Below are 16,293 nucleotides of genomic sequence, written 5' to 3'. Positions count from 1 at the left end.
ATGCTACATACATACTACATGCTACATATATACTACATACATACTACATACATACTACATATATACTACATGAATGCAACATACATACTACATACATACTACATGCATGCTACATACATACTACATACATACTACATGCATTCTACATACATACTACATGCTACATATATACTACATACATACTACATACATACTACATGCATGCTACATACATACTACATATATACTACATGCATGCTACATACTACATACATACTACATACATACTACATATATACCACATGCATGCTACATACATACTACATACATACTACATACATGCTACATACATAATACATGCTACATATATACTACATACATACTACATACATACTACATATATACTACATGCATGCTACATACATACTACATGCATGCTACATACATACTACATGCTACATATATACTACATACATACTACATACATACTACATGCATGCTACATACTACATGCTACATACATACTACATACATACTACATATATACTACATGTATGCTACATACATACTACATGCTACATACATACTACATACATACTACATGCATGCTACATACATACTACATGCTACATACATACTACATACATACTACATGCATGCTACATACATACTACATGCTACATACATACTACATACATACTACATGCATGCTACATACTACATGCTACATGCATGCCACATACATACTACATATATACTACATGCATGCTACATACTACATACATACTACATACATACTACATATATACCACATGCATGCTACATACATACTACATACATACTACATACATGCTACATACATAATACATGCTACATATATACTACATACATACTACATACATACTACATATATACTACATGCATGCTACATACATACTACATGCATGCTACATACATACTACATGCTACATATATACTACATACATACTACATACATACTACATGCATGCTACATACTACATGCTACATACATACTACATACATACTACATATATACTACATGTATGCTACATACATACTACATGCTACATACATACTACATACATACTACATGCATGCTACATACATACTACATGCTACATACATACTACATACATACTACATGCATGCTACATACATACTACATGCTACATACATACTACATACATACTACATGCATGCTACATACTACATGCTACATGCATGCCACATACATACTACATGCTACATACATACTACATACATACTACATATATACTACATGCATGCTACATACATACTACATGCATGCTACATACATACTACATGCATGCTACATACATACTACATGCTACATACATACTACATACATACTACATGCATGCTACATACATGCTACATACATACCACATATATACTACATATATACTACATGCTACATGCATACTACATACATACTACATGCATGCTACATACATACTACATACATACTACATGCATGCTACATGCAATACATTCATACAATACATCCATAGACATACAGTACATATAACATAGAGTAACATACTTACCAATACTTGTCACATTGTTCCCCGAAGCCATTGTCTTTTACGGAATAAATATTAACATAACAAACCACAAAAATACTCACCCATGATCCGAAGCAGTCCACGAGTGTGTCCCACGACGATCTTGGGTAGAGAACTGCAGCATCAGCTGATGCTGCCGCTCTCTACGGGCTGCAGGAATCCAATGACGGAAGGTAGGTATCCTTCCGCACTGTATTCCTCTGCCACTTAAAAAAAAAAGTCCCTAGTCTCACTTTATGGTAAAAGCTGTGTGGGAATTTACCATAAAGTGAGACTAGGGACTTTTTTTTTAAGTGGCGGAGGAATACAGTGCGGAAGGATACCTACTTTCCGTCATTGGATTCCTGCAGCCCATAGAGAGCGGCAGCATCAGCTGATTCTGCAGTTCTCTACCCAAGACCGTCGTGGGACACACTCGTGGACTGCTTCGGATCATGGGTGAGTATTTTTGTGGTTTGTTATGTTAATGTTTATTTTTGTGGTTTGTTATGTTAATGTTTATTCCGTAAAAGACAATGGCTTCGGGGAACAATGTGACAAGTATTGGTAAGTATGTTACTCTATGTTATATGTACTGTATGTCTATGTATGTATTGTATGAATGTATTGTATGTAGCATGCATGTAGTATGTATGTAGTATGTATGTAGCATGTATGTAGCATGTAGGTAGCATGCATGTAGTATGTACTGTATGTAGTATGTATGTAGCATGTAGTATGTATGTAGCATGCATGTAGTATATATGTAGTATATATGTGGTATGTATGTAGCATGTAGTATGTATGTAGCATGCATGTTGTATGTATGTAGTATGTATGTAGCATGTAGTATGTATGTAGCATGCATGTAGTATATATGTAGTAAGTATGTAGCATGCATGTAGTATATATGTAGTATGTATGTAGTATGTATGTAGCATGTAGTATGTATGTGGCATGCATGTAGCATGTAGTATGTAGCATGCATGTAGTATGTATGTAGCATGTAGTATGTATGTAGCATGCATGTAGTATATATGTAGTATGTATGTAGTATGTATGTAGCATGTAGTATGTATGTGGCATGCATGTAGCATGTAGTATGTAGCATGCATGTAGTATGTATGTAGTATGTATGTAGCATGTAGTATGTATGTAGCATGCATGTAGTATATATGTGGTATGTATGTAGCATGCATGTAGCATGTAGTATGTATGTAGCATGCATGTAGTATATATGTGGTATGTATGTAGCATGCATGTAGCATGCATGTAGTATGTATGTATGTAGTATTTTTTTTTTTTTTTAACATTTAACACATTAGCCGGATGATGGGACTACTACTGTCCCATCATTGGCTAATGTGTCAATCACTGTCATGGTAGCAGGCATCGCCCGATGGGACTTGTAGTCCCATCGGACGATGCCTGCACAGACCCCTGGACATCAGCACAGCCCCCCGGCAGGCCGGTACCGACCCCCACAGGGTGCACAGCCCCCCGGCAGGCCGGCACAGCCCCCCGGCAGGCCGGAACAGACCCCCACAGGGTGCACAGACCACAGGCAGGCCGGCACAGCCCCCCGGCAGGCCGGTACAGACCCCCACAGGGTGCACAGACCCCCCGGCAGGCCGGCACAGCCCCCCGGCAGGCCGGTACAGACCCCGGGCAGTCCACACAGCCCCCCGGCAGGCCGGCAGAGACCCCCGGAAGGCCCGAAATGATGGCGCATCATGATGCGCACACACCGCGCATCATGATGACGTCATTTCGGCTGTCAATCAACTTTGAACTTCCGATTCCGATGCCCGTGCCCGATATTGAAAAAATATCGGATGTCGGTATCGGAATTCCAATACAGCACGTATCGGCCGATACCCGATACTTGCGGTATCGGAATGCTCAACTCTAGTCATTAGCTGCACTTAAAACTGCTAACTACTTTTCCACCTTGGATCTCACCAGTGGGTATTGGCAGGTTCCCGTGGCAGAGGCAGACAAGGAGAAAACCGCATTTACCACTCCAATGGGTCTCTGTGAGTTCAATTATACGCCATTTGGACTCTGCACTGTTCCAGGAACATTTCAACGGCTGATGGAGTGCTGCCTGGGACACATGAACTTTGAAACAGTCCTGTTGTATCTGGATGATGTCATCGTTTTCTCCAAAACCTATGAAGAGCATCTGGAACACCTGGTTAAAGAGTTGGAAGCTTTGTCCAATTTTGGCCTGAAAGTGAAGCCTTCAAAATGCCACCTCCTGAAGCCTAAGGTACAGTACCTCGGTCATGTGGTCAGTGCAGAAGGTGTGGTACCAGATCCTGACAAGGTCACAGTCATCCGGGACTGAACAAAGCCCAACAACCTCCATGAAGTACGCCAATTCCTGGGACTGGTAGGTTACTACCGGAGATTCATCAAAGGCTTTACTGAAATAGCCACTCCGATGCAAAACCTTCTGGTGGGGCAGTCCAAGAAAGGCAAGCAGAAGAATTTCACATTTGAATGGACTGAAGAGTTGGAGAGGTCTTTCACCAGATTGAAGATGGCTCTCACAGGTGACGAAGTTCTGGCCTACCCAGATTATGACAAACCCTTTGTGCTGTACACGGATGCCAGCAGGAAGCTGCGTCCCACTGAGAGGAACCCTGATAATTACAGTTCTTTCAAGCTGGAGTTCCTTGCCATAGTCTGGGCTGTCACAGAAAGGTTCAAGCATTACCCAGCTTCGGTCAAATTTACAATCTTCATGGACAACAATCCGTTGACCCACTTGGACACTGCCAAGCAAGGAGCACTGGAGCAGCGATGGTTGGCTCGGTTACCCAATTATGATTTTACCATCAAGTACCGGGCAGGGCACAAGAATGCCAATGCTGATGCGCTGTCCAGAATGCCTAATCTGCCAGATGCAGGAGAAGACTCTGAGGCTCTTGAAGAGATAGAGTTGCCTCCCTTTCACCAGCCACTTGCGGCCCAACGTGCTCAGGGAGTGAGAAACAAGCAGTCTGGCTTGAAAGAAGTCACTCTGAACCCATTGCCCCATCATGACTGGGCAGAAGCGCAGGATAATGACCCGGCAGTCCACCTGGTGAAAGAGCTACTGCTACAAGATGACTCACGCCCAGATTCAAATGCTCCTGAACAAACCCAGCAGCTGTGGAAAGAGAAAGGTCAGCTGTTCATATATGAAGGGAAGCTGTGTCAGAGGATTATCAACGCCCACACTCATAAGCTGGTCTGGCAGGTGGTAGTCCCAAAGAGAGAAGCACCAATGGTCCTAGAAGCATACCACAATGGAGCTGGACACTTCGGATGGAAGAAGTTGGAAACATTGCTCCGAGAGAGGTTCTATTGGACTAGCATGAGAAAAGCCATTGAGAGGTGGTTTATCTGCGGATTTACTGCGGTTTAGCCTGCGGTTTGACACCTGTCATGGAGCAGGTGCCAAACCACTGCGGAATCCGCAGAAAGAAGTGACATGCTGCGGATTTAAAACCGCAGCAAATCCGCGCGAAAAATTCCGCAGCGTGTGCACTGCGTTTTTCATTTTACATAGACTAAAATGGTAATGTACAACACAGCAGAAACTGCTGCGGATCCGCAGGAGAATCCACAACGTGTACACACACCCTTAAAGTATGTTTCTCCCTGAAACGCAGCAGCATTTCAGGGAAAAACATATGTGGCTGAAATCATGCAGCCAGTATCCATTACACGCTGCCCGTGAGGATCAGACAGCCTACATCAGCATACAGGTTCCCTTTTAGACCCCATAAGTGCTATTTATGTCAAGTGGTGATGTTATGTCACCATTATCCTTTCGAGAACTATAACTCCCAGCATGTCCTGAAGCTCCAATGGCATGCCGGGAGTTATAGTTCACCACAGGAGCTGTACTGTGCTTTTAGTTACTCTTATGTCTACGTTGATGCCCGCCCACCTCCTCCTGTCTAGCATGGTGGCAAGGCAAGTAACTATGCAGCATAATACTGCATGATTGCCGCTCTGCCTGACAGTGCAGGGAAGGATCGAGCGGCCCACTACAGGCACCGGCCCTTTTGGCATTTGCCAGAAGTGCCCTATGCTCAGTCCGGCCCTGGCCGAGATAGGTATAGCGCTGGCGATGATGTCTACTCTTGTAAGCCATGTTACCACACCCACAGGGGCATGATAACATGCTGAAGGAGCCGACTAGTCTGGGGACACTAATGCCCCATCGATTAGTCAAAGGCTTCCTTTACATATCAGAAACAGACTTTAGAAATACATTTTATAAAGATCTGTTTATGTGTGTTATTTAATAAAGGGATTGCTAGGAAGAGTATTTACATATTTAGGCACAACTGCTGGTGTTTCTGGGGGCATGAAAAATCGGACAGGTTCCCACAAAGGCTCACCAGCTGAAGTGGGTGCTCTAAGCCTCTGGTCCGGGTTGGCACATGAACCCCGGTCTTGATGCATCAAGTAGGAAGGCATGTGGCCAGCGAGAACTTTAAAGGTTCCCCAGAAATCTCAGGATCAGCACAGTGGATGAAGAGGAATCCAGCAGGGATGAAAACAACAAACACTGAACACATATAGCACAGAATGGTGGATCACACCTAACATAGGACTAGAAGTATAAGTCCCAAGACACAGGTGTGTGTGTCAATGGGCCTTAAATAGGTTTAGGTAGATGATGTCATAGATCCACGCCGGGCAACTTACAAAACCCATTGTGGAGCACAACAGAGGGCAGCAGCCTCAGGGGAAGGAAGTGGAGACTGGCATTCCCGGGACAGCTATGCAATATAAGATATATTACAGATTTTCATGTGTACTATTGATTTATGAGATCAAAATATTACAACAGTTACTCTTTCCGTTTGCTGTAATCTGTATCAGCCTCAGCTACCATGTGCCATTTATAATACTACAAAAGTTACACTTCTCAAATACACTAATGACATCTCAGCAACTAGACAAAGTTTTCCTGCAGTCCTATATAAAAAAAACTAAATTGTGTTTTCAACATGAATTATCCCAGACGACTAGCTCAGATCTATCACACATATAACAATACGTATTTTAGTACCTCTCGTTGTTTCACCAAGAACGAGTCGATAAGATTCCTCTGGTCATTTACATCCAGTTGTTCCCTGTGGTTGGTGAAGGTCTCTCGAATGAATGTGTGCACTACATTTGCATTCCTTGCCACCGTTTCTGATATACTCGTAAACCAGCGCATCACAGATGGATATGTGTTATAAAGCTGCACAGAAAAATAGATGACCTTTGAATTTCTATTTCTAACCAGGAAAATTTCTAAAACTCTTATCCACTTATGCACAGGATAGGTGCAATTTAAAAAAAAAAAACTTGAAAAAGACGCTAGTCCAGTGTTGAAACGCATTGTGGAAATAAAAACCTCCAACTCATCTTGGTCCTAAGGGTTCTTCATTACAGCAGCGCAGTCTCATATCGTGTTATTTTCCAAATTAGTCATCTTATCCGCAATGGCATATATCAAATGACAGAAGGATTTGGCATGTTGGAGTTCTAGAGTTTTTCAGCATTTTTTTAAAGCTGCATTCACCTAGATTCCAGGAATCTGGGAATTTGAGATGATGGAAAAGTATGGTTTTAGTATGCCCAAACCAGTGTTTATGGAGGAGATTAGGGAAATTTGGCAGCAGCTTATTCCCCTCACTCCACTAAACATCAGCTGAGTCAATTGTATATATGTACAGCGGTCAAAAGTCAGGAGCCCTGTTCATGCAAGTTTTCTTTGTTCCTATGGGAATGTGCAAATTGGAGAATCAATTTAAAACTTGTACTGAATGCAGCAATAGATATATACTCAACTATATAAGGTGATATATTATATCTCCTAAGGGGTAGGTGATACATATCTGCTGAGTGGAAGAATGGTGAACCATTCAGAAAAACTGTGAAAACCAAAGAAAGAAAGCCGAACATGTGAACAACACAGGAAATAGGGACCAAGAGCATAAGGATAAAATATTGCAACCGTCATCCACCCAGGTAATCTTTTCGTGCTCCATTGCATCCCTGGCTTGTCTGCAATAATGTTTCATCTGCATTCAGGAGCCATATTCTATTACCTATTCTGAGCACAATATTACTGACACTCCCATTCATCTGTCAAACTTCTCTATTTAATGAGCACAGAACCTTTTGATCCCCACAAATAAGTACTTCTGCAGTTGCTTGGTTGTTGGTTTTAGTCCTTGTCTTCTAGCATTGCTCTTGCAGGGCATAACAAGTTTTTTTTTCCCAATAGGGATACACTTGTTGCACTAAGTGCATTGTCTATTATATACATTACATTTTGACTGAGATCTACATTGCTTAGTATTATGTAGTGGTGTGGCTATATATGTATGTATATATATATATATATATATATATATATATAGTGGTGTGAGGGGTGGTCGCGTGGTTAATGGGAGGTATATGTCCCATTGATGGATGCTCCCTGCGATGCAACCCGGAGTATTTTGTCTCTAGTGTACATGAGCACTAAAGATGTCATTTAGTGCACTGGGTCCGGGATGCGGGTAGCTATGAGAGATGGGAGGGTCTGGCTACCCATACTACCTCACCTCTGGGTGAGGTTGCTGACTGTACCCCCTGTTTTCCTTCAGGACCTGCAGGACGTTCAGGACCTGCCGTGAGGTCATGCCCATGTGATCCATACCTCACCTGTGGGTGTGGTTACAACCCACATAATGGAGGTTGTGTTTTAGCACATGGTCAGAGAGTGTTTGGGAGTCTGAGCATACTGCCAGACTAGTGCTCATGTACACTAGAGACAAAATACTCCGGGTTGCATCCATCCATGTGACATATACCTCCCATTAACCATGCAACCACCCATCACACCACATATTCCCCCCCTCTGCCTAAAGCCGTGGGGCTTGGCACTTTCTACCAGAGACCCTTCTCGGTCATCTCTGCAAGTAAAACCATCTGTCAAAGTCGAGTCCAGCTACTGAACCCTTTTGTAGATACCCATGATCCATCACATTTTTTAATAGAGATGACCCCTTGTCAGACCACCCGCACCCCCGGCGGTGACTCTTTGTCACCACGTCCACTACAGGGTCTTGTGCTGCTTAGGTCACTCAGTCCAGAGCTAACTGAGTTGTCAATACTTCTACCTCTTCTGTCAGGCCACCTACTGTCTTCTCTCTGCTGGCCATTTCTCCTATGGTCTATATGGTCCTGAGAGCAGTCCTTTCATTTATCTCTATGTCCTCTGTTATCTCCAGCTTGAGGACTTCCAGTCTTAAGTGAACCTCTTCGCCTCTCTATACCGCGAGTTGAAGGTGGCGGCCATCTTCTTTCCATTTCCTGCAGCTCTCTGTTGATCTGCTCCCTCTCAAGTCTTAGTTGCTCTACTTCTTTCAGATAGGCCACGCAATACTCCAGGAGCATCCAGATATTCCCAAGGCTCTCCATGGATCCGACAATGAGGAATGGAACCATCCCATCTTCACCCATGTCCTGGGCTTCGTCATCAGCCAGAATCCTCACTCATCACACCGGACCTACTGTATTCACCATCTCCTGCATGACCTTCCTCACCAGACCTCTGGACACTTGAATGATGTCATCTGCAGTGCCCCGCTGACTTTGAACTTTCCTCGCACGCTCTAGACGTCGAGCGGCTTCCTTATTCCTCAACAGGATCATCTGCTTCGTTCGGAGGTATTGTAGATGCATATCCCTCAGGACAGCCACTCGCTCCACTGTGACTTCCCTAGTTGACAGTATGACCAAATGTTTCGTCTCTGGTGCCCAGTTCACACTACATGCTTCTATAGCCTTTCTAAAGGCTGCATGCACATCCTCAATGGCACACGCTTCTCGCATGTCTTCAGGTACCTCTATTATACACTTGAAAAGCGCAGTCTCCCCTTCCTGGACATACTGTTGGACCTCCTCATCCTGAGCATCAGCGCAGTTTTCCAAGACATCGACGTCCCTTGTATGGCCATCTGCATGGCACTTCCCCTGCTGGATTTCTTCTTCTGTGGAGGCCCCTTCTTTGGTTAGTCTCTCCAGTTCACTCTCCTTCATGGCGATCAGATCGGGAGAGCATGACAGTTCGATTTCCTGGTCATCCATAGATTTCTGGAGCTGGGCATTAGTCTCCTCTATCATGAGCTCTCTAAGAACTTTTCCTCGCTCCTCTGCCAGGCAGCGACCTTCATCCTCTCTTCGGAGAAACTCCTGCTGACGTTTCTCTTGGGCTTCTCTGAGCACCTCCATATCTTTCGCTATAGCTTTGTTCATAGTTTGATATGTTGACAGGTGACCTCTGAGCTCAGAGACTTCCTTCTCCAGCTCATCCACTCTGTGCTCAGCTGCTTGTCTTAGGACCTTTTTTCGTTCAACATGGTCTTTTACAGTCTTTTTAAACACATCTATCTCATGGTCCTGCTCTCTTTTGGCCAGTATGTGTCACACCATCAGTTCTTTAATCAGATTTTCAGATGGGCTCTCTTGCTCACCCATACTCTGCCTTTTCAGAGTTCCACCTGTTCCTGCATCTGCCTCTATGGTCTCTGTGAGTCTACTACAGGTCTGTTTTAATTCCAGCCCATCACCAACTCCCTCTGTGCTGGGGTTTGTCTGAGAAAAAGTGACCTCCTTACTACACACTCTTTCCCTTGCATTCGAGTCACAGTCTTATTTGGAGTCACCACTCACCCTGTCATCCTGGAACAGCAAATCCCCACTCACACAGGTTTCAGACCCCTTTCCTGGAGGTACCCCGTTTCCCTCGGTCACATGTTTGGTCACCCTAGCTATGTCCCCGAGTTGGTAGTTACTGAGATCCACACTTTCTCTCGGTCACTCAGAACTCTGGACTATCGACCTTATGGGGTGCTACATCCACCTTTGAACCACTCCACACTTCATCATCTTCCCATGCATCTTCAAACAACACAAAGTCCCAGCCCCTCTCAAAGGGGTACAATAAGTTTGGTGGTATACTGCCACTTTGGCACTCAACACTTTTGGACATGTCAACCATCACTCTGTCCATAATATAGTCCACAGTGACCCCATGGCTTCAGCACACCTTGACCTTTTTCTCGGTCAGACAGAAAACGAGAGGCGTTCCGGTCAGTCACCTGAATCTTTGAGTCCAGCTGTCCAGAGACTCCTTCATGGTGTAGCATCACGGTACACACCTGTGGCTTGTCGTCAAATGGAAAATCTATGCCACACTCAAAATAACTGAGACACAAACAACACTGTTGCCCAGACTTGTCCACTGAGGTAACCAGTGATGCCCCATTTGAAAGCTCCTCCCCTTTTTGGGCCACTATCCCCCTTTGGGTCTCCACCTCCCTCTGGGACTCCACCCCTTTTTGGGCCACCACCCCCTTTCGGGATTTCCCGACGTCCCCACTAGAGGCCTGCATACAGCAGTCTATCTGCCCCAACAGTACCACCATACACTTAAGTCTTTCTGGGCTTGTACTAGCCCTTTAAGAGGTCACCCAGTCTGGACCTCTGATGTCCTTATGGCACCTCACCAGCTCCTACTGGCACTGCCACAGCTCCGGCTGTAGCCACAAACCACCGGCACCTTCAACTGCCGCTCACAAGTCGCTGCTGCTGCCACTGCAGCTCCTGCTGCTGCAGAACCTCTTGCTACAACTTTCAACTGCAGCTCCCGCTGCCTCAAGTCTCTGAACGGCTCCACACAGCAGACATCGTGGACCCGCCGATCCACCACAAGCATTGTAACCCCACCGAGTTACAGCCAGACGCTTGTCACCTTCGTGACCCCAATGAGCCACCACAAGCTGACTTGAGAAAAAAAAACTTTGTGACCCCGCCGAGACACAGCAAACACCTTCACCTTTATACAGAAAAAAAAGCAAACACCCAGTCTCTCACTGACACCGGTCAGTACAACATGGACTCCTGTCCGTTACCTGCTGGTGTCGGCCACACAGGTTCCGGGATGCCTCTTCTCCTCAGAGGTATCCCCAAAATATCAATACACAGTCTTTCTGACCCCGGTCAGCATAACACGGACTCCGTTCCGTTACCTGTTGGCCACGCAGGTTCGCGGATCCCTCTTATTCGCAGAGGTATCCCAAAAATAGCTCTCACTGACCCCGGTCAATATTACTCACGGTTGTCAGTCTTACACTCTCCTGGCTCAGAATCGCCAGCACTGCCACATGTGCTTCTTGGACCATTGACCGCAGTCTAGCACCAATTCTAACTTTCCACACGGTCTGTGGACGGGGATTACTCACGTTGTCGATCTTTGAGGTAAACACTGGCACACTCAGGGGTAAAACAAGTCCATTCAGTTTATGTTGCTTTCGAATGCTGTGGAGGCTGGAAACCTTGTTTTGTTGCTGTGAGGTTTATGGAGCAAATAAACCGAATGGACTCATCATCAGGTAGGTGGGTGTACAGTTGGTGAAGTTCACCGAGACGTGGTTGTATAAGTCTACCAAATCTGGTAACTTCTCTGCCCACAGGCTACGCTCTTCCAGGGGCAGAGTTTTCAACAGGTCTATTACTACCTGATTCATTTTCTCGCATAACCCGTTGGTCTCGGGATGATGCGGCGTGGTTCTTATTTTCTTGCAGCCGTAAGAGTTACAGAACTCCTGGAACACTTCTGCTTCAAAGGCTGGGCCTTGGTCGGTAAGCACTCGTTCAGGGTAATCATACGGGTGACAAAAATGTTGTTGAAATGCTTTGGCTGCTGTCTTCGCTGGCTGATCCTTCACTGGCACTACTACCAGGAACCGGGAGTAGTGGTCTACTGTGGTGAGGGTGTAGACATAGCCTGACCAGTTTAGGGCCAGCTTCACATGGTCCAAGGCTACCAGCTCAAGCAGTTTTTCGGTGACTATTGGATGTAGGGGAGCCCTCTGGCTATCACGGTCTTTCCGTCTCTGGTTGCATAGACCACATTCTCAACACCATTTCTTGATTGTTTTCCTCATGCCAACCCAGTAGAATCGCCCGCTTTGGGACTACCACCTGTCTGACCAGTTCATGGGTTTGGGAGTTGATGCTTCTCTGACACAGCTTCCCTTCATAGATGAACAGCTTGCCCTTCTCCTTCCACAACTGTTGGGTCTCTTGTGGAGCATCTGGACCAGGATGCAAATGTCACGGGGTGGTTGTCACGGGACAGTAGCAGGTAAAAAGGGGGCAAGGAACCACGGCCCCTGAACTGCCCCTCAGGCTAAGGGGGTGCCCTGACTCTCCTTAACTTGGGGGTACACTTGATGGTAGTGAGGCCCAAGTCCCGACCTGTCCCTATCGCCTGTTTAGCCCTGAGCTAAATCCCCTACCTCCTCCCCAGGAGGTGAGACTGTTTTCCCTAAACAGTGTACCGCACCACAAACCAAAGGAAAAACAAACACCAAGGGGTTATATAAACTGAAAGAACAAAACTTAGCTTTATCTGCTGCTAAGCACCGAACAGCAGAGTTAGGCACCAGAACGAGGAAATAGCTGGAGCTCACTGCAACACAGTCTGCTCCTGACTCCAGCTTGGTTGGTCTCCAAATAGGAATAATATCACCAACAGTAGCTGAAGCCTCAGGCGACCTTTTATAGGAAGAAGGGGAGTGGTCACCACCTGCTGACTAACTAAACATGTGGTAACACCAGCGGTAGGGGACCTACTGACATTAACCCCCAATGGCCAGAAAGGAAAAAAGGTTATAAACAGTTAGGTCCATATATATTTGGACAGAGACAACATTTTTCTAATTTTGGTTCTAGACATTACCACAATGAATTTTAAACAAAACAATTCAGATGCAGTTGAAGTTCAGACTTTCATCTTTCATTTGATGGTATCCACATTAGAATTGGATGTAGGGTTTAGGAGTTTCAGCTCCTTAACATGTGCCACCCTTTTTCTAAAGGGACCAAAAGTAATTGGACAATTGACTACAAGGCTATTTCATGGACAAGTGTGGGCAATCCCTTCGTTATGTCATTCTCAATTAAGCAGATAAAAGGCCTGGAGTTGATTTGAGGTGTGGTGTTTGCATTTGGAAGGTTTTGCTGTGAAGGAAACATGCGGTCAAAGTAGCTCTCCATGCAGGTGAAACAAGCCATCCTTAAGCTGCTAAAACAGAAAAAACCCATCCGAGAAATTGCTGCAACATTAGGAGTGGCAAAATCTACAGTTTGGTACATACTGAGAAAGAAAGAAAGCACTGGTGAACTCATCAATGCAAAAAGACGTGGGCGCCCACAGAAGACAACAGTGGTGGATGATCGCAGAATAATCTCCATGGTGAAGAGAAACCCCTTCACAACAGCCAACCAAGTGAACAACACTCTCCAGGAGGTAGGCATATCAATATCCAAATCTACTATAAAGAGAAAACTGCATGAAAGTAAATACAGAGGGTTCACTGCACGGTGCAAGCCACTCATAAGCATCAAGAATAAAAAGGCTAGACTGGACTTTGCTAAAAAAAACATCTAAAAAAGCCAGCACAGTTCCGGAAGAACATTCTTTGGACAGATGAAACCAAGATCAACCTCTACCACAATGATGGAAAGAGAAAAGTATGGTGAAGGCGTGGTACAGCTCATGATCCAAAGCATACCACATCATCTGCAAAACATGGCGGAGGCAGTGTGATGACTTGGGCATGCATGACTGCAAATGGCACTGGGTCACTAGTGTTTATTGATGATGTGACACAGGACAGAGGCAGCTGAATGAATTCTGAGGTATTCAGAGCCATACTGTGTGCTCAGATCCAGCCAAATGCAGCCAAACTGATTGGTCGTCGTTTCATACTACAGATGGTCAATGACCCAAAACATAAAGCCAAAGCAACCCAGGAGTTTATTAAAGCAAAGAAGTGGAATATTCTTGAATGGCCAAGTCAGTCACCTGATCTCAACCCAATTGAGCTGTCAGGACTCTAATGTCAGTACCCTGTCAGCGTCGGCAAACTGCCACGTAGAGCAGGGTGACTTACCCACACTATGGGAGAGCACAGGGTCCAATACTGTAGTGATGGTTCAAGCAGACAGGACCTGCGGGCACTGAAAATAGTAAGGAGTCCCAGGACCTACGATCATGTGACTGCAGGGGGCGGGGCTTAGCATCCTACTGCTGCAGATGATGTAATGTACCTACTGCAGGGCAACTGTAGTAGAGGAGAGGAAAACGCAGGTCAGACAAGTGATGGTCGTACACGGAGAGGGCTGTGCGGTAACAGAGGGACGAGCAGAGAATAGTCAAGTCACAGGCAGAGGGTCATACACAGAGAGGTAGCACAGTACAAGAGGGACAGGCAGAACTCGTAACAGGGACTGAACGGGATCAAAACCAAACAAGCAACAAGTTATCGGGCACAAGGCACACGTCCGCACGAGGTCAACTAACTCAGCCGAGGGCACTAGTATAACTGACACCAGACCTAGGTCGAATGAGCACTAAATAGCCGCCCTCTGCCAGAGAGAGGCAGAAACAATTAACCCCTGTCTGACCAGGATGGGCCAAAGACAAACCACATCCTGGATCATGACATGAGCATGCATTTCACTTTTTAAAGACTAAACTTCAGACATTGAAAGGCCCACAAACAAACAGCAACTGAAAACCACCACAGTGAAGGCCTGGCAGCGCATCAAAAAGGAGGAAACATAGCGTCTGGTGATGTCCATGAGTTCAAGACTTCAGGCAGTCATTGCCAAAAAAGGGTTTTCAACCAAGTACTTGAAATGAACATTTTATTTACAATTATTTAATCTGTCCAATTACTTTTTGTCCCTTTAAAAACAGGGTGGCACATGTTAAGGAGCTGAAACTCCTAAACCCTAAATCAAATTTTAATGTGGATACCCTCAAATGAAAGCTGAAAGTCTGAACTTCAACTGTATCTGAATTGTTTTGTTTAAAATTCATTGTGGTAATGTCTAGAACCAAAATTAGAAAAATGTTGTCTCTGTCCAAATATATATGGACCTAACTGTATGAGAATCCAGATCTGACATCAATCCAAAAATGGATTGTGACAGCAAATCAGCTTGTGTCAGGAATTCCTTTACTAGGCGGACTGCCGGTTCGCTGTCTTACGTTTCTGCCCATCCATAGCACTTGTCCCTCATGCAGTTGGAGCACTGGGCCGCACTGGGGTGGTGGAAGGCTGGTAGCACAATTTGTTTGAGTTTCTCCGGGTCTTCTCCCCAATCCGGCAAGTTGGGCTTCCTGGACAGTGCATCAGCATTAGAGTTTTTATGCTCCGCCCAGTATTTAATGGTAAACTCGTAGTTGGAGAGCCGAGCCATCCATCGCTGCTCCAACGCACCCAGCTTCGCCATTTCAAGGTGAGTCAGCGGATTATTATATATACAAGTGGTAAAGTTTGCTGAAGCCAGGTAGTGCTTGAAGCGCTCTGTTACTGCCCAGACTATGGCGAGAAACTCCAGTTTAAAGGAACTTTAATTGTCGGGGTTCCTTTCTGTGGTACAAAGCTTCCTGCTGGTGTAGGCAATCACTCTCTCTCTCTGCCTTGCTGTACCTGGGACAGCACTGCTCCCAATCCCATGTTGATGGCATCAGTATAGCGTATAAAGGGTTGACCATAGTCGGGGTAGGCCAGGACTTAGTCTCCCGTAAGAGCAATCTTCAAAAGAGTGAAGGATTCTTCTTCTATTTAACTCCACTCGAACGGAGGACTCGGGTTCTTGG

General features: G+C 45.2%; 1 protein-coding gene across 2 annotated transcripts in view; it reads right to left on the bottom strand.

The window, feature by feature from the left end:
- Positions 1 to 16,293, bottom strand: part of LOC141098582 (cytochrome P450 2K1-like) — a 132,467-nt gene that overhangs the window by 59,159 nt on the left and 57,015 nt on the right. The window contains exon 6 of one of the 2 annotated variants that reach the window (XM_073586487.1): positions 6,643 to 6,819. The exons of the other annotated variant lie outside the window; for it this stretch is intronic. Coding sequence (XP_073442588.1) covers positions 6,643 to 6,819 — 177 coding nt within the window. The remainder of the gene's footprint in view (positions 1 to 6,642; positions 6,820 to 16,293) is intronic. 2 annotated transcript variants of the gene reach the window in all.

Source organism: Dendrobates tinctorius, unplaced genomic scaffold, assembly GCF_039654945.1.
Source record: "Dendrobates tinctorius isolate UK_male_01 unplaced genomic scaffold, ASM3965494v1 ptg000093l, whole genome shotgun sequence".
Taxonomy (NCBI): Eukaryota; Metazoa; Chordata; class Amphibia; order Anura; family Dendrobatidae; genus Dendrobates; species Dendrobates tinctorius.
This window is presented reverse-complemented; position numbering and strand designations above follow the sequence as displayed.